This window comes from Sorex araneus, chromosome 3, assembly GCF_027595985.1.
Source record: "Sorex araneus isolate mSorAra2 chromosome 3, mSorAra2.pri, whole genome shotgun sequence".
NCBI lineage: Eukaryota > Metazoa > Chordata > Mammalia > Eulipotyphla > Soricidae > Sorex > Sorex araneus.
Window position 1 is genome coordinate 152,796,992 of NC_073304.1, and position 18,654 is coordinate 152,815,645.

General features: G+C 49.6%; 2 protein-coding genes across 5 annotated transcripts; both read right to left on the reverse strand.

Moving 5' to 3' along the window:
* Positions 1 to 291: 291 nt before the first annotated feature.
* CIART (circadian associated repressor of transcription) lies at positions 292 to 5,634 on the reverse strand. The gene is given in 9 exon segments (XM_055132160.1): positions 292 to 976; positions 979 to 1,194; positions 1,197 to 1,248; positions 2,428 to 2,446; positions 3,121 to 3,249; positions 4,328 to 4,421; positions 4,636 to 4,687; positions 4,739 to 4,826; positions 5,456 to 5,634. Coding segments are annotated over 9 exon segments (1,098 nt in total). The 3' UTR covers positions 292 to 707.
* Positions 5,635 to 8,324: 2,690 nt separating this feature from the next.
* Positions 8,325 to 17,150, reverse strand: C3H1orf54 (chromosome 3 C1orf54 homolog). 4 transcript variants are annotated; one of them, XM_055132577.1, is made up of 6 exons: positions 17,105 to 17,150; positions 13,909 to 13,992; positions 12,982 to 13,037; positions 11,834 to 11,944; positions 9,164 to 9,262; positions 8,325 to 8,536 (listed from the first exon to the last, which is right to left on the reverse strand). In XM_055132577.1, exons 1-5 carry the CDS (start codon positions 17,148 to 17,150, stop codon positions 9,167 to 9,169), a joined length of 393 nt encoding a protein of 130 aa, XP_054988552.1. In that variant the 3' UTR covers positions 8,325 to 8,536; positions 9,164 to 9,166. The 4 variants fall into 4 exon arrangements, with proteins under 4 accessions (XP_054988552.1, XP_054988551.1, XP_054988555.1 ...); XM_055132576.1 differs by having other exon boundaries at positions 9,164 to 9,265; XM_055132580.1 differs by lacking the exon at positions 11,834 to 11,944 and having other exon boundaries at positions 9,164 to 9,265.
* Between the last annotated feature and the right edge of the window lie 1,504 nt (positions 17,151 to 18,654).

Here is an 18,654-nt window from a genome sequence, read left to right on the forward strand (position 1 = left end):
ATCCTGGATATTGCCAGGGCAAATCATAGCAGCACTGCATGTGGTCCCCCAAACCTAAACCAAAACAATCCAGTTCAGAGCCCAATATTGTTCCAATGACCTTTCTCAGGAATTCAGAAATAGAGACTCTCTTTTCTTCTTTCATAGGATACATATCACCCCATCCAGACAACCAAGTTGGTGGAAATGATATACAAAAACAATTCCCTGGGGCTGGAGCGATAGCACAGCAGGTAGGGCGTTTGCCTTGCATGCGGACGACTCGGGTTCGATTCCCAGCATCCCCTGAGCATCGCAGGGTGTGGTCCAAAAAGAAAAAAAAAACACAATTCCCATTAGCTGCTCTGAGTTCATAAGACTCTTTTTTTTCCCCACCACTGTCAATGCTCAGCGGCTACTGCTGGCTTAATGCTGAGGGCCACTCCCAGGACCAATGCTCAGAGGACCAGTCAGTGCCAGGATCAAGCCCAGGCTACCTTAGAACAAGACATGTGCTCAGCCCATTGAACAACCTAGCAGAGTCCATTTTGAGGGCCAGCTGTGCTCAGGGATCACTCCTGGCAAGTCTCAGGGGACCATATGGGATGCCGAGGATTGAACTCAGGTTGGCCATGTGCAAGACAAACCTTCTATAGCTCCGGCCCCTAGAAACATTTTTTTTTTTTAATCAAGAAAGGATTTCTAGTTCTTCAACACAAATGTGTGGATTAAAAGCAAAGGGCAAGAGAGACATATATTTGCATAAATCCACAACCAAGAGTCCTGAGAAGATGGCCATCAGGAGCTCCGGGAGGAAGACTTCTCCTGTGCTGTAGGGGTGCCATGGTCACTTCTCTGGTTGTGGAGGAGGGCTCAGGAGAAGAGAGGGGACAGTTCCATTCTAATGGCAGAGTTCCTGGCAAACTCTGGCAACAAGTCTCCTCTCAGGACAGTTCCGCTGATCCCCAGGATTTCCAGATGCTGCCAGATGGGGGAGGGGAGTAGCTGGAGCAGAGTGGGTAAAGAGGCATACTCTGGGCTGCAGGAAAAGAATGATGCCAATGCTGGATCCAGAACTAAGGGGAATCATGCCTAGGGAACCAACAGAGGGACTGCAAACTGGAGTATCATGGGTCCAAGGCTGGGTCACAGCTGGCCACTCTGGGAAGTGGCAGGACTGCTCTGCTTTCAACACTACACCTCCAAGCTGGGTCAGTCTGTCTTATCCATGGGAGGTGCGAGAGAAGAAGCAGTGGGTAAATGGGGGGACTTGGAAAATGCAATAGATGGGGAGAAAAGGGAGAACATGATATGGGAAAGTTTCAGCAAAACTCCATCTGGGGGCTGGAGCAATAGCACAGCGGGTAGGGCGTTTGCCTTGCACGAGGCCTACCTGGGTTCAATTCCCAGCATCCTATATGGTCCCCTGGCTTTGCACTCAGGAATTACTCAGGAGTAATTCCTGAGTGCAAAGCCAGGAGGTAACCCCTGTGCATTGCCGGGTGTGACCCATAAAGCAAAAACAAAAACAAAGAAAAATCCCCAAAAATCTCCATCTGTTTGCTTAAACCTTTGCTTTCTGGGCTAGAGCAATAGTACAATGGGTACGGCCGCTTTCCTTGCATGCAGCTGGACCAGGTTTGACCCCCATATGGTCCCCAAGTCCCAGCAGGAGTGATCCCTGAGCACAAAGCTAGAATAAAGGCCTGAGCTTCACCAGGTGTGGCCCCAAAACAAAAAAACAAAAATTATCAATTACTCCTCCAGTCATAAAGCCATAAAAATTGGATGTGGACCTGGGAGAGCACTCAACAGAATAGAACACAAATTTTGCATGAAGGTGCCACAGGCTCAATTCCCAGTACTGTTTGGTCCCCTGAAAAGTTCCTGGAGTGCCCCCTCCCGCCCGCAGCCCGTCCCCAAATAAATAATTGTGGTTGAAGAAAATGAGGAGACATCTCCAGCAGGCTTTCACCCTCCCAATCATTTTAGTGTCCCCCTCAAAAATACAAACATAGACCACTTCTCATAAGGTCTAAGAGTTTAGGGTGCCTACGGGCCTGAGCTATAGTACAGCAAGTAGGGTGTTTGCCTTGTATGTAGCTGACCTGGGTTTGATACTTGGCACCCCATATGGTCCCCCAAGCACCTCTAGGAGTAATTCCTGAGCGCAGAGCCAGGAGTAACCCCTAAGCATTGCCGGATGTGACCCAAAAAAACTAAAAAACTAAAACAAATCAAAACAATTTTGGGTCTAGAGTGTGACAGATAGTGCAGGAATAGGGTGGTCACCATAGGGTGATTCCTGAAACCTCTATGGTCCGCTGAATCCCACCAAGAGTGATCCCTAAGTATAGTCAGGTGTGGCCCCCAAACCGAAACAAAATAAAAAAACATACATATAGGCCTGGGGATGTGGCTCATTGGTAAAGCATGTGCCATGCATACATGAGCCACTGGTTCAGTTCTGGGCATTGCCAAGGAAAGGAAAGGATCTGCCCGCTCCCAGAAGTGCTTATGTGGCTGTCTCCGGGCTGCCTTCTCTCTCCCAGCTCTGGACTTCCAACCAGCCCCTAAAACACACTTCTAGCAGGGCTGCTACAAGGAATGCTCAGTCATAATGAAAAAAGCGGGAAGGAGAGTGTCCTGAGCAGCCAAAGAGGAGCCAAAGATTTGCAGAGAGAGTTGAGGCTGCTTCCTGCAGAAAATACCTAGCCAGGTAAAAGCCATCTGCACAGATACAGAGCAGATCCACTGCCATGTGTGAGACAAGTTTGAACCTCATGCAACTCTTCACAGTGATCTAAGTTAAAAGAAAACCATAATACAGACTCAAGAAAGTAAAGGAGGAGTTTAGCCATTCTCAGATAGTGTTGGCGAGGGGCTGGAGTGCTAGTACAGGCAGGGTGCTTGCCTTACATGCAGCTGACCCAAGGTTGATCCCCAGCACCCCATACAGTCCCCTGAGCCCACCAGGAATAATCCCTGACCACAGAGCCAGGAGCAAGCCCTGAGCACTGCTGGGTGTGGTAAAAGGAAAAAAGAGGATAAAAAAGAGACTTGGTCAGAAAAGCCAGAGTGAATGAAAGAGAAAGCCCATGTCAGCACAGTGCCCATCTCACCTTCTCTGACACACATTACCTCGTTCCTCTCTCTCCAACCCCAGTTTGATGCCTTCCATTACTCAATGGGGACTTCTTGGCAGCTCTCTGAGGAAAACACATCTTTAACATCCCTTCAACCTGCAGCAGAGTTCCTAGATAACATTCCCTGTGGGGGGAAAAAGACATTTTTTAAAAAGGGCTACTTAGGGTTGGGAAGATAGCTCAGCGGGCAAGTTGGGTGATGTGTATGCCAGGCACTGCATGGCCCCTCAAGGCCCCCCAAGAAATCATAATTTTTGTTTTGTTTTGGGCTACACCTGGCAGTGCTCAGGGCTCACTCCTGGCTCTGCACTCAAGAAATCACTCCTGGTGGGCTCAGGGGACTACATGGGGTGCCAGGAATCAAATCTGGGCACTGAGCAAGACCAGTGCCCTCTCTGTTGTATTATGTCTATGGTCTGATAATATTGTCTTTTGGGGGGCCACACTCAGTGGTGGTCAGGTGCTGTTCCTTGACTCTATGCTCAGGGGTGACCCCTGGGGTGCTCAAGAGATAAGTGGTACCATGGATTCAAACCAGGGTCAGTGGAACGCAGATGAAAGGCAAGTGCCTTACCCTCTGTACTACCGCTCTAGCCCCAGTAATATTTTGTTTGTAGTTTTGGGGATACATCCGGGTGATGTGACCAGCCATTATTCCTGGCTCTGCACGCAGGAATTACTCCTGGCAGTGACAGGGGAAGGTAATAATTTTTAAATTGTGATTTTAATCTCTAGTCCCTAATAATTTTGCAGGGGCCACACCCAGGGGTTACTCAGGAATTAGTCTGGGTGGTTCACAGAGGACCATATGGGATGCCAGGGATTGAATCTGGGTTGGCCACCTGCAAAGCAAGTACCCTACCTACTGTACTATCTCTCCAGCTCCACCCCACCACCCAATAACTTCTTTTAAAGAAATCAAAAAAAGTACAGAAGTGTACAGAAAGCAGTAAAACAGGACTGGCGATAGCTACTTTTTTTTTTTGTGGGGGGGTCACACCTAGCGATGCACAGGGGTTACTCCTGGCTCTGCACTCAGGAGTTACTCCTGGCGGTGCTCAGGGGACCATATGGGATGCTGGGAATCGAACCCCAGTCGGCCAAGTGCAAGGCAAACGCCCTACCTGCTGTGCTATCTCTCCAGTCCCTACTTTTTTTTTTTTTTTTTAATGAAGCACTGAGTAAAGAACCAAGTTATTTACCCCATCCGTGGCTTCTGCAAAACATCTACAATGCGCTGGATCCTGTCCATTGCCACACTCTGCTGAAAACTGCTCAAGCCGAGGATGCGAGCGAGAGAAGAGCCAAGACTAAGACCCCAAAACGTAACCAGGAGGGGGGGAAGGTGGAGAGCGTTGCAAGTGATTCACCTGAAGAAATTAAGTCACAGAAGCAAAGAAGGAATAATTAAGATCCAAAGACTTAAGTGCAATACACATCTAGAACTTAGAATATGGGAAAGAGCACGGCAGCCCACTGAACGCAGCCCACTATACTCTCACCTCTCTGGAAGCCCCTGTCTTCAACCGGTTCAGAAGGTTTGTGACCCGGAGCTCCCTACACTGGAGAAATGCCCAGGGCTCAGTGGGGCGCTGCCTTTTCCTTCCTCTCACCTTCCGAGCAAAGAGCACCTCTCCCGGGGTGCTCCCGGGGTGCAGCTGCAGGGGTGCGCTCCCACTCGTGTCTCCTCCGAGGGGGTTCCTGGAGCGGGTGGCACCCGGGCCGGGCGGGGCTCCCTGTGGCCCTGGACACTTGAGGCATCGTCCTCGCTGGAGGGCTGTAGGTCGCCGGCCGCGGTCCCGCGGGAGGTGGGCAGCGGGGCGGCGGGCGGGAGGGCGGGGTCACCCTCTGCGCACATAATCCACCGGCTGCGGCAAGGGCGGGAGCGGGGTCCGAGCTCGGGCCCCGGAATTGCAGAGCCAGGCGAGGGTGTGATCTGGCCCCCGCAGGGTGGGCGCGGCCTAGGACCCGGGTCGTTGTAGCGGTATCTCCCCCCTCCGCCCACCGCTGCCGGTTCCCGCCTGCCACTGCATTGAACTGGACCCCGGCTCGGACCCGCGACCCCCCTTCCCCAGCTCTGCTCCCAGCCGCGTCCTCGCTCACACGTCGAGGGGATCCGTGAAGCCTGTACGGGCCCCGGCCCCGCCGCCTCGCGGCTCCCCGACCCCGACCAGTCCCGCCGCGCCCCGCCGGCACAGCAGCTCCGGGTCACCAACGCCCACCAGCAGCCCAAGTTCGGGGTCTGCAGTCACTGGGTGCGATCCCGCCAGAGCCCAGGCCCGCGTACGGTTGCCTCAAGCCCCCTCTGCCGCCCGCGCCGCGTCACCCACCTGCGTAGGGTCCGGCCCTCTGCTACCGTGGACTCCCGGGGCCGCAACCGCGGGCCCGCGCCGCGCTTCCAGCCGGCCCACGCTGTCCCCGCTCCGACAGGTGCAGCGCCCCACGCGCGTACGCACCCTCGGTGCCCGTCGGGTCTGCAGCACGTGACGCTTGTCACCGACGGGCGCATCCTATTGGCCACGGCGTACAGGACTCAGCCAACAGAGAAGCAGTCAGGTACAGCGGGCCTGGTAGAGCCGCGACCTTCCCGCCCCTACGCCGCCTGGCCCGGAGCACCGGAAGGGGAGCATGGAAAGCTGGAGGGCGCGGAGCCCGCACCCTGAAACGCGTCACAACTCGAGGCTGCCCTCTGCTTGGTTACCAGCGCCCTGGGCAGCGCTGGGAGTATCCTGTCACCGCCGGCCGCCGCGCCCTCTCACTTTTCCCTCTCCAGCGTCCACTGCTTGCGTGCCTCCTGCCGTACTGGGTGCCACGGGTGGGGACGGCCGCGGGAACACCGCGTCCTGCCTGCGCTCCTCCGCCCTGACTTCCACAACCAGCCGGCCCCCACCCCCACTGCACAGGTCCCCGTCGCTGGGCCGGGACTACAGCGAGCCCCTGGCGGCGAGAGCACATGCGGGCGGGGCCCTGATCTCCCGAGGTGAAGCCTCGGTCCAGCTTCAGTTTATTAATATGTTCACTGGAAAAGATTCAAAACTTTGAAGGAGGTAGGGTGGCAGATTCAGCCTCAGGGCAGTAACTGAAGGAGAACGGGGACTGCGGCCAACTGAAGCGCTGGCATCTAGAGACCGCCGGAGGGCGGCCCAGCCCTGGTCATAGGGTCTCAATTACTATTGAAAAAAGGACGTTGTTAGGGCGGGGGAGGGGAAAGGAGGGTATAGAATTTAAAGTCTAGCCTAAATTTCCAAAATATGTTTTACAGATATTTAAGAATGTATTTATTTTCCGGCCAGAGCGATAGTACCAGCGAGTAGGGCGCTGGCCTTGAACGTGGCAGACTGGGTTGGATCCCCGGTGTCCCATATGGCTCCCCAAGTAATTCCTGATTACAGAGCCAGAAGTAACTCCTTGGCACTTCCAGGTGTGTCCCCCCAAAAAAAATGTTTAGTTTTGTTTTTATTTGGACTGGAGCGATAGCACAGCGGGTAGGGCATTTGCCTTGCACGTGGGCGACCCAGGTTGGATTCTTCCGTCCCTCTCGGAGAGTCTGGCAAGCTACCGAGAATATCCCACCCACAGGGCAGAGCCTGGCAAGCTACCGTGGCATATTCGATATGCCAAAAACAGTAACAACAACAAGAAAAAAAACAGTAACAACGTCTGTTTTTTGGAGTGGAGACGTTACTGGTGCCCACTCGAACAAATCAATGAACAACGAGAACTGCAGTGCTATTTATTTTTAACTTTTTATTTTTTGCTTTTTTTTGCTCACACCAAGCGATGTTCAGGGGTTACTCCTGGCTCTTCACTCAAGAATTACTCCTGGAGGTGCTCGGGGGACTATATGGGATGCTGGGAATCGAACCCAGGTCAGCTGCAAGCAGGCAAATGCCCTACTCGCTTTGCTTTCACTCCAGTCCCCTACTTTTAAATTTTTTCCACACTAGGTGGTGGTGCTAAGGAGCTGCTAGAGCAGGGGCGGCGGGCTAGAGCTCTACACCCCAAGCTGCCAGGGATCAACACCTGGCTCCCAGAATGTAAACCATGAGCTCAGCCCTTTGACCTATCCAGATGGGCGAGGGCCTATTTTTATAAAAAGAAAAAGGGGTGGGGCCAGAGACATAGTACAGCTGGGAGGGTGCTTGATTTGCATGAATTCAACTGGTTAGATCCCCTGCACCTCATATAGCCCTACCTGAACACAGAGCCAGGAGTAAGCCCTGAGCACCACCTGGTATAGACTACCCCCTCTCCCTCACAAAAAGAGAGAGAAAAGAAAGAAAAAAAGAAAAAAGAAAAAAAGAAAGAAAGAGAGAAAGAAAGAAAGAAAGAAAGAAAGAAAGAAAGAAAGAAAGAAAGAAAGAAAGAAAGAAAGAAAGAAAGAAAGAAAGAAGAAAAGAGAAAGAATACACATGAACCTCAACTCTCTCCAAATGTGCTGTCAAATTATACACACATACACACACAGCCCTAGGAGTGAGCCTTGGGTGCTGCTGAGGGTGCCCTACCCACAACAAAAAAGATTGAAATAGAGGGAATCATAAACTGTGAATAAATTTGTTTTGATGGGTATTTGCTATGCTTTCCAAAGTTTCTGTTGATTTGCATCTTAGGTTTTGTGTGTGTGTGTGTGTATTGTGTGTGTGTGTGAGTGGGGCGTTAGGACACCTGGTGATGCTTAGGGATTGATTTGCATCTTTTTCATTCCCTCTGATACCATTAGTACCTATTCTGATTTGTCCTTCCCATTCCCACAGTTTTCGTATTTTCTTGGATGTCTTTAAAACATCCAAGAAAATATCCAAGAAAACTGGATTAAAAAATCCAAGGAAATTGGATTTAAAAAATCCAAGAAAATTGGCTGGAGCGACAGTACAGCGGGGCTGGAGCAATAGCACAGCGGTTAGGCTTTCACCTTTCACGCGACCGACCCGAGTTTGATTCCTCCACCCCTCTCGGAGAGCCCGGCAAGCTACGGAGAGTATTGAGCCCGAGAGGCAGAGCCTGGCAAGCTACCCATGCATATTGGATATGCCAAAAACAGTAACAAGAAGTCTATCAATGAGAGATGTTACTGGTGCCCACTCGAACAAATCGATGAGCAAGGGGATGACAGTGATGTCATACAGTGATGATGTCATGTCTTTAAAACAGACACAAATGAAGGAGTAGAGAGTAAACATTTATTTACTTTTGGGGTTCTGGGGGCACATCTGGTGGTGATTAGGGCTTATTCTCGGCTTTGTGCTCAGGGATCACTCTTAGTGATGCACAAAGGACCATAGGTAGTTTTGGGGATTTGAACCCAGATTGGCCCCCTGCAAGGTAAGCGCCTATTTCTCCAAATTCTAAACATTATTTTCTCTTCCAATCTCTTCTTTCCACCTAAAAAGTGGTAGCAGCCTTGTCTCCTGAAAAAGGGGCAGGGTGGGAGGGAAGCAAAGAAAGGAAATGAACAAAAATGAGAGTCAGGACTGAAGAAGGCCCTGGGTTCCACACGAGTCACCACGTTCCTCCTCTCAGAGAGCTGCCCTCTCCCCTCCTCCTCCCACTAAATCCCTCCATGCTCCATAGTTTGAGATCTCAATGAAAATCCTTTCCTCTCAGAAGGATTTCTCTCCCTTCTTTCCCCACCCTTTCTCCCTGACATTAGAAGCTACAACCTGTCCTGCCCCTGAACTTTGTCTCTGGACTCTGCTTGCTTTCATGCCACCACCCATTTTGCTCTCTGGCACCTGCCATGTCTCAGCCATAGCCAGGCTGGAAACAACTCTGATTCCATGGGCCAACTTGGAAACTTGGACATGTTACCTTTCCATTCTACCTACTCCTCAAGACCTCCCAATCTAGAAAAAATAGAAATTGTTACAAAAACATGGTTACAAAACCTTGTTAGCCTGGCCTCCATAGCTCAGAACTCTCTCTGGAAGCTAATAATAAAGGCAGTGCCCTCTGTCTTTAGTCACTGGAGATTGACCAAGAGGGAAACACTAGCAGAGACAGTATCTGATGCTCTCAGCAGCCCCTGCTGCTCTCACCTTCTACGTGAAATACATCATCCCCTGCACGAGGGCCCAGGACAGGAGGAGAGGAACCGGATTCTGAAGACCCGATACAGCATCCGTCAGATCTGGACTCTGCTGAAATACAGATATGCCCCATTGTGCGACAGTGTCATCCTCCCTACTGTCCCATGTCCACTGCCCCTTCCTGGAAAGAGCCATCTACTACACCAACTTCTGACTCTTTTCTCTCTGGTGTAGAGGAAGCTCTAGCCTTCCTCCATCACTCTGATTCAATGCAGCAATGTGTGTTTGTTGTTGTCTAGTGACCTGGATGCCACAGGAAAGGCAGACTACTGTGGAGTTTAAAATATGTCTGTCTCTATCGTAAACCTTCAGTTTTCCATCTACTGACTTCTACCTGTAGATACAGCTGTGTTCATCCAGCCTCGACTTTGGTGTGCTTGCTCTTTCTAGAGGTTTCTGTCTCTTTTATCTATTACCTTATCTCTCAGTTTCTCAAATGATAGAGAAATCTCAAGTGATCCTCTCACTCCTCTTATTTCACAACAGTCTAGCTTCTGCTTCAACAACACAATTAAAACGGCATTCTTTGGAGTTGCCGATGACTCACTGGCTTCTGTAGCTTTTGACTGATCACATTCAACTTTCTTTCCTAGACCCATCCCATGATACAAACTTGATGGCCCATCTCTCCATCAGATCTGTGCTAGACGCGCCCTCTCCTGCTTACTGCAGGTATGCCCTTGGACTTTGGCCCACTTGTCCCCTGGTTCTTTTGAATGAAGCTCCTTTTTTAACTGTTACCTTGACCTACTTCAAACCCTTCAGATGGTCCCAATTGGTCCAGCCTGGTCAATACCTCTGTTCAGCTTCATTTTTAACCCACCTGACCTCCTGTAGTTCATCATTATGGACCCACCATCTCCTCAGAGATATCCAACTTTGAATTTTGAAGTTATTGTAGCATTCTCAGTCATTGAGCATTTAGCGGGATTATCACTAAAATAAGGCATTTTCTTTTGGTATTTTTTTTGGACACACCTGGCAATACTCAGAGGTTAATCCTGGCTCTGCACTCAGGGATCACTCCCGATGATGTTTCAGGGGACCATATGGGGTGCTGGGGATCCAACCCGGGTTGGCCGTGTGCAAGGCAAGTGTCCAATCCTTTATGCTCTCTCTTCAGTTATAAAATGACGCATTTTATTTTAAAAAAATCATATTTCCTTCTCTTTATTCAAGTTGCCACTTCCCTAGTCCAGATCATTAATAGAATAAAGAAAATGCCATGATGTTCTCCTCATTCCATTACATCCTGTGTACAACTATAAAAATAATCTTTTAAGGGGAGATCAGAAGAGCAAGTAATACAGAGGGTAAGGTGTTTGCCTTGATAGGCTAACCCAGGTTCAATTCCTAGCACCACATAGTGTCCCCTAAGCCCCACCAGGAGTGATCCCTGAACACATCTAGTGTGTACCCCCTCAAAATCAAACCCTTTTTTTTTAAAAAAAAATATTGTTAATTTTTTGGGGAGAGGAAAGTGCTTGGCTGAAGCCAGGTGCCCTGAGCACTTACTCTGGCTCTGTGTTCGGAGGCCATTCCCTGGGGGGTTCAGAGGCAAGGCAAGTGCCCAAAGTCCTGGACTATCTCTTTGGTCCCTGTTTGTTATTGTTGTCTGGGGCTACCCCGTGTTACTCCAGGCTTTCTCCTGGCTCTGCGCTCAGGAGTCACTCCTGGTGGGCCTGGGGAGCCCTAGGGGTACTGGGGATCCATCCTGGGTCAGCCACTTGCAAGACAAGCACCTACCTGCTGTACCATCTCTCCAGCCTTCTGTATTTTTTTTCTTCAAAAAACAATGCTGGAGAACTTACTCCTTTTTGCTTGAAGTTCAAATTCCAGCCTGGCAGTTCAGACTCTTTTGGCCCTATTTTTCATATATGAAATTACTGAACATGTATTAGGGGCCTAGTAAATGTTCACCCTCCTTCTCCCAGTGCTCTCATATTTAAACATATTTTTAATTTTTGAAGGCTAAGAAAGCTTTTATTTAGAAAGAATTAAGTAATTGCAGGCCAACTTGAGGAGCCAGTCTGTGGCTTCAAAATTCCACAATCTTTTATATATAACTTAATTTTGTTTTAAACCTTTTTGTTTTGTTCTTGATGTTTCATAAGTGTAAGTATAGAGTTTGATTTGTTTTTATTTGTTTTGGTCCCACACTTGGTGCCACTTTGGGGTTACTCCTGACTCTATTCTCAAGAATATACTCCATTAGGGGACTACATGAAATATTGGGGATCAAAGCCTGGCCAGCCACATGCAAGGCAAGTGCCTGACCCACTGTACTGTTGCTCTGGCCCCAGTCTAGAGTTTTATAAATACAAAAAAATCATACATTTATTTTCCCATCATTAGATTCCTTAGCAGCTTTAGGCATAGATAAGTACTAAAGTGAACAGTAACTGCAGAGAATCTTCCCCGAGTTCTGTCTATGGGGTTGGTATGAAGCCTCCATGTAAGAGAGAATAGGTAAACTGAGATGAACAATTGCATTTCGGGCCTACTATGTGGTACCCCATTCACTGGTCTGGGGCTTTCCCTCTACTCCGTACCAGCCTTGGGCACTATTAAGAGTCAAACGTGTTTCCACCCCTTCCCACTCATTCCAAATCAACTCACTGGTCCCACTGTCATGGGCTTCACTGTTACAGCCTTGTGATGTTCTCCTTGTTCTGTTCCGTGACTAATGGTTGTCTCCACTGCTTCCGTGACTGCCTTCTCCAACTGGTTCTGTCCTCCAGAGAATGATTAGAAAGCAGACTTATTGCCATCTCTTCTTAACGTTCCTCCAAGATCCTCTAGAGTTCTCACCCTTTCCACCTCTGTCAATCCCTGCCCCTACAGACAAACTCAGTGAGTGTCCCTACCTTATGTTTGCAAGGATCAAATTCCCATCCTATTCACCCATTCTTCGTGTGTGTGTGTGTGTGTGTGTGTGTGTGTGTGTGTGGTGTGTGTGTTGTATGGAACTGAACCCAAGGTCTCACACATGCAAGGTAAGTGCTGTACTGCTGAGCCACAGCCCTGTCCTCATTGCTTCCCTTGAACCAAGGACTGTCACTCTGGCTCCGCATCTCAGCAAACCTGCGTGCTTCTTATTTTCTTCTGGCTATACCCTGAGGTTCATACTCTTGGCTCCGCACTCAGTGATCACTCTTGGCGGTGCGGAGAAGACCACATGCAATGCTGGGAACCGAACTCAGGTCAGCCATGTGCAAGGCAAGCGCCCTCCCTATCTGCCTCTGCCCCCTCCCCCACTGTCTCTTATTCCCACCCCAACCTGGCTTTTGTTTCATTCGCCTTCTCAGCTGGCTGATAATCTCTTAAATCTTTTAAGTTCATCACCTACGTTCTCTTCAACTACCTTTGTTTGTTTGTTTGTTTGGGGACCACACCAGGCTATGCTCAGGAATCTCTGACTCTGCATTCAGGAATCACTTCTGTCAGGCTTGGGGGGCCACAGAGGATACTGGGGATTGAATCTGGGTCTGCAAGGGAAGCGCCCTCCTCGATATACTACCTTTCCTCCCTCCCTCATCTACCTCATTTTTATTTCTGTCTATTAGTTACTTTTTAAAATGCCCAGGTTTTTTGGGAGGTGGGGGAGTCACACTTAGGGGTGCTCAGGGGTTCAACCTAAGTTGTCCCTCTGCAAAGCATGTACTCTATCCCTTTGAGTTATCCCCCAGCCTCCCCATCCAGCTTCTCCCTGACTTGCTCCAGCACTGCAGATTCCTCCTCCCAAATGTCAGGAGACGGTCACTCACCTGCCTGTCTTCTGAATCAAACATGGAATAATCAACAGTGAAATTTCCAAAGTCATCTGGAGAGGAGAAAGGAGAGAGGTAGCACTTAGGCCTGGAAATGAAATGAGGAAGACAGTTCCCAAAACACTTGAGCTGACTGCAGGTGAAACATAGAGATCTAATCTAATGGTAACTGTGAGTTTTTGTTTGGGAGCCACACCAAGCTGAGCTCAGGACCTACGCCTGTCTCAGTGCTCAGAGGTTGATTAAACCTGGCGCTTCTGCATGCAAAACATGCACTCAGCCCTGCTTCTCTGTCTTGTTCATTTGGGGGCCACACTTAGTGGTGCTCAGGGCTTACTTCTGAGTCTGCACTTAGAATGACTCCTCGTGGTGCTCAGGGTATCATGTGGGATGCACTGTGTGCAAATGCCCTTCTCGCTGTGCTATCATCCTGGCCCAAGCCCTCTCTGGTAATTATTACTTACTTGTTTTTATTAAATTCTGGGGGGGGCCACACCCAGCCATGTTCAGGAATTGCTCCTGGCTTTGTGCTCAGGGGACCATCTGTGGTGCATGGATCAAACCCAGGTCTCCTGTATGGGGGCAAGAACTTTACCTGATATCCTGTCTCTGTGGTTTCTAAATCACAAATTTGAAACTGTTTCAAATTGTTTCAACTAGTTCCCAAAGAACTGAAAACTGCTAGTTTGAAAAATCCTGAGGGGGCTGGAGCAATAGCACAGAGGGTAGGGCGTTTGCCTTGCACGCTGCCGACCCGGGTTCGATTCCCAGCATCCCATATGGTCCCCTGAGCACCGCCAGGAGTAATTTCGGAGAGCTTGAGCCAGGAATAATCCCTGCGCATCACTGGGTGTGACCCAGAAAAAAAAAAAAGCAAAAATTAAAAAATCCTATCTGAGAACTGGCTTCCTTATACTCACTCACCATAGACGGGGGTGATGGTATAGTAGTAAATGATCTGGTAATACTCCTCCTCGGCCAGCACATCTTCATCCGTGTATTCTTGTCCTGTGGAGACCAGAGCTAAAGTCAGGGACACCGGAAAATCCTGAGCAGCAGAAAGACAGCCAATTGATCCACCTTGTCAGTTTTCTCTCTCGGCCTGGGCTGTCAGTGTGAGACTATCTCCCTGCCTCTGTACCTCTAAATCTTTCTCAGTTTTCGGGGCTCCATACGGTAATGAGGCCTATGACTCTATGCTTTTACAAGTCCCAGAATAGGAAACTGATTCCCCTCACTCTTTCTTTTTTCTATTGGTTTGCAATGATTTTGTATTTTATTTTATTTTAAAATTTTTAATTGAATATCTATGAGATGGGCCGGAACGATAGCACAGCTGGTAAAGCGTTTGCCTTGCACGCAGCCGACCCGGGTTCGATTCCCAGCATCCCATATGGTCCCCCGAGCACCGCCAGGAGTAATTCCTGAGTTCATGAGCCAGGAGTAACCCCTGTGCGTCGCCAGGTGTGACCCAAAAACCAAAAAAAAAAAAAAAAAAAAGCTGCTCATGATTGGGTTTCAGTCACACAATGATCCAACACCCACCCCTCCCCCAGGGCACACCTCCCCCACCACTGATATGTCCCTCCCACCATCCCTGAAACTGCCTCTTCCCCCAGACTGCCCCTATGTCAGGCACCCCTCCTCCCTCTTTCTCTCTTCTTCTGTGTATTAGAGGTACTAAGAAGTCATCATGTTTTTTCAGGGCGTTCAGTATTTTTATTGGGAATATAAGGCTGAAGTAGATTTTTTAACTGGTTGGCAGCTTTGGGGTGTGGATGTGACTGCTGAGGCTTCTAGAAGTAATAGGGAGGTATGGGGAAGGAGCCCATCCCAACTTTAGAAAAGCCTGGAGATTTCAGTCACAAAACTTGCATACCTGAATTTTCAGCAGATTATATCTCGGTGAGGTCTATCCTGAAACAGTGGACTCTGACCAGGGACATGGTGATGACTTTGGGTTATGGGAGCAAGTGGCTGGGAGAGGCTTTGCTTGGGTGGGTACCAGGCTGACCTACCCCACTCCAATTTACCCTGGTCTGTTCAGCCTTGCACAAGTCCAAGATTAAACTACAGGGTTTTTTTAAAATCTCTTTTGAGATTTATTAATGGGTCTCTGAAGCAAGGCTGATAAATAAGCTTGTAAAACTGAGCAGGGAGGTGGTTTGTAGGCGTGGCTTTTCCATACCTAACTTTTAGCCATTTAATTTCTTGGGAAACTTGGTCCCGAATTGTTGGGGTCCAGTCAGAGGCACAGTAGTAATTTTGGGGTATCAGGAAGTCTGAAGACATCATCAGGCTGCTGATGCACCCTGTATGAACAGGTTGACCTGCTGGTGGCACTGCACCCTCTCCCCTCATGTCAAAGGAAAACTGAAAGCAAGTGGGAAGCAGAGAGAGCAGAGATCAAGACCTCCCGCGCTGGGGATGGAGAGACACTGAGCAGCAGGTTAGGCGCTTGCTTGGCACACAGCTGGCCCACGTTTGATCCCTGATCCCTCACTTGGCCCCCTAAGCACTGCTAGAAATGATCCCTGAGCAAAGCCTGGTATGAGCCAAAACTGGGGAATAAAAACAACTTTAAATCTACTAGACACCATATCTCACACAGTATTTTTTGGGGGATGGGGTGGGCCACATCTGGTGGTGCTCAGGGAATACTCCTAGCTCTGTGCTCAAGGATCACTCCTGGAGGTTCTCAGGATATGTGGTGCCAGGGGTCAGACCTTGGTTGGTTATATGCAAGGTCATTGCCCTTTTTTTTTTTTTTTGCTTTTGGGTCACACCCAGCAATGCTCAGAGGTTACTCCTGGCGGTGCTTGGGGGACCTTATGATTGAACTCAGGTCGGCCTCACGTAAGGCAAACGCCCTACCTGCTATACTATGGCTCTGGCCTGTCCTTTTTTATTCTGTGCTATTTCCTGTCTCTGGCCCCTGTACTCTATTTTTGAAAACTCTACCATATTATTGGCTTGCACATATAACTAACACATATACACCCTTATGTTTTTGGATTTAGGTTTTAGTTTCTGTTTTATGCTAGCTAGGGAAACAACACTGAAGGAGCAATTTACTCATCACTTTTCTTTTGGGGGGGTCACACCTGGCAGTGCTCAGGGTTTACTCCTGTCGCTGTGCCCAGGAATCATTCCGGGGACGGGAGGGGGGCCTCAGGGAACCATATGGGGTGCCAGGGATAGATCAAACCCAGGTCAGTCGAGTTCAAGGCAAGTGCCCTCCCTGTAGTACTATAATTCCAAGCCCCAATATTCACTTTATTAAAGAGGAATAGTTGAATGACATAATTTGTCTGCATTAGGCTCATTTCGCCCCCCCCTCCTCTTTTGCAGGACTGGAATTGAACCCAGTGCCTCACATGTGCAAGGCAAGCACTGACCACTGAGCTACCTCCTGCCTGCATACATTCACTTCCTTTCCAAGACTCAAAAAAGCCTGGCTGTGACCAGGTTAGATCAAGAACTCCAGGCGCCTGCTGCATACTCCCTCTGGCTCCCTCAGTGCTCTCTGGCTGAAGGATGACCAAGAGTCTGGAGGAAAGGGAAAACAATAGTGCACCTGGCTGCGGAACAAAGAAGGGAAGGAACCTCGCTCCTCGGGGGAGGTGTCCCGAGGGGCAGCATTCTCTGCTACCCCTCTCTCTGGCCTTACCAGACAAGGCTTCCTCCCACTCAGAATGCTTCCTTGGCTGCCGCAGGCCTCGGACTGCGTTGCTTCAAGGAGCGCCTCTCCCACTACAGCGCAAATGTGGGGGGTCCTAAATGAGAGGATTTCAGTCCAGTGCGCTCAGAACGAAGCGGGAAACCCTAATGCTGCAACTCCCTTCTCCTGATCTTCCTTCCTCTCCTCAGCTTGGTGGTGATGGAGTTCAGTCTCCTTAGAGCCGGCCCCTGTTTGGGGGCTCCCCTCCACCAACCTCTCCTTTGCCGGAACTTTCCCGGCCCACCCTCCAGACCCCTGCGACCTGCAGCACAGGATCCCTGGTACCCAGGACGGTGACCACACTGACCCGCACACGCTCTCCCCTCATTTCCTTCTTTTCTACCCCCTCCGTGGGAGGAGATCTAGCCCAAGAACTTAATGGAAAAAAGAGAAACTTACCCAGGATGAGCGGCACAATAAGGATGGCTACCAAGAAGACATCCATTGTGAATTGTGCACGATTGAATGTTAGAAAAGGAAATTACTGCTTCCCATCAAACTTACCCCGCCTCTGCCCTCCTCCCGGCAGTCCCCGCCCACTCACTACTCATCAGTAACTTGCCAGGAGGTCCTGGCCGGAGCCCCCAGACTCACTGAGCCCCCAGGCCTGGAGAAGTCCATGCAGTACTTAAGCTACCACTCTCCACAAACAAACAAAAAAACGGGACTCTGGGGTCAAGGTGAGGACACCAAAGGCTGGGAGCACTCAGCCAAAACTTCCCCCATTGCCTTCCACGGGGTGCACTGCTGTGCCTTGTGGCCAGAAATTACCCCTCAGGCCCTCACAGCAGAGATGTGTGTGGCCAGGAGTGGACACTGGGGCAGGGAAGGGGTGAGCATTCTCCACAAAAAACACCCACTTCCCTTACCGAGGACACGTCCCTCGGTTTCCTTGCCGTGTTTCCTTCCATCTTACCAAGCCGCACACTCAACTCACGGTCACCATCGCAGGCCCAAGGTTCTCTCTGAGTCTTATCCACCGTGACTTTCTTCACAGGCAATGTCCTAAGGGATGGACATTTTCCCAGATTGTAAATAGTCCCTGACACTGGTTCTCTTGGACTCGGAAGTCTGGAACAACATCAACATCATTGTCTGATTTCAAAGCACCTGCTGCTTGCTGTGATAAAGATCTCTCCAACCTCCTTCCTCTCTGGTAAATATTGACCTTACCTCACCCCTCTCTCAGCTTTCTGGACACAGCCTGGACGAAGAGAGGAAATAGTTTCTCCCCCTGCTATGAACGCTACCCCCACTTAGCCCACTTCTTCAGTCTCTGGATGTCTGTCCTTCACTCCAGCCCTAGGGGGTCAAGTTCACTTGCCTTTCTCTCTACCTTTATTTTTATCCATTTTCATTCCATTCAAGAACACTTATAGCTCTGTTCCAGGGAGAATGTGGTGCAATGCAGGCTTCATGGGCCAGGGTAAAAAGAATGTAATTACATTTTTTGTAATGAGGGAATAGAACCCAGATCTTGTGCCTGTGACACATAGCTGCATATTTAGGCTTAAGAATATAGGATTTGGGGCCAGAGATATAGTACAGCAGGTAGGGCGTTTGCCTTGCACGTGGCAGACTCGGTTCAATCCCCGCATCCCATATGGTTCTCCCAGTACCACCAGGAGTAATTCCTGAGTGCAGAGCCAGGAGTAACACCTGATAATCGCTGGATGTGACCCAAAAAGAAAAAAAAAAGAATATAGAATTTGGTGGGGACAGAGTGAGAGTACAGCAGATAGGGCATTTGCATTGAATATTGTTCCCCCAAGACTGCCAGGAGTGATTCCTGAGTGCAGAGTCAGGAGTAGCTGCTGAGTATCACTGGTGTGGCCCAAAAAGCAAAATAAATAAACAAATAATGCAGAATTTAGGGCCAGAGCCATGGTACAGTGGGTAAGGTGCTTGCCTTGCATGTGGATGACCTGGTTTTGATCCCTGGAATCACA

Excerpts from the sequence above, each read along its gene's own strand:
- C3H1orf54 (XM_055132576.1), bottom strand. The coding sequence starts at position 17,150 with ATGGATGTCTTCTTGGTAGCCATCCTTATTGTGCCGCTCATCCTGG. Across the intron at positions 11,945-12,981 it reads TTGATTCAGAAGACAGGCAG|AACCAGTTGGAGAAGGCAGT; the intron begins GTGAGTGACCGT and ends TCTGGAGGACAG. Across the intron at positions 9,266-11,833 it reads AGCCCATGACAGTGGGACCA|CAGAGTCCAGATCTGACGGA; the intron begins GTGAGTTGATTT and ends TCTGTATTTCAG.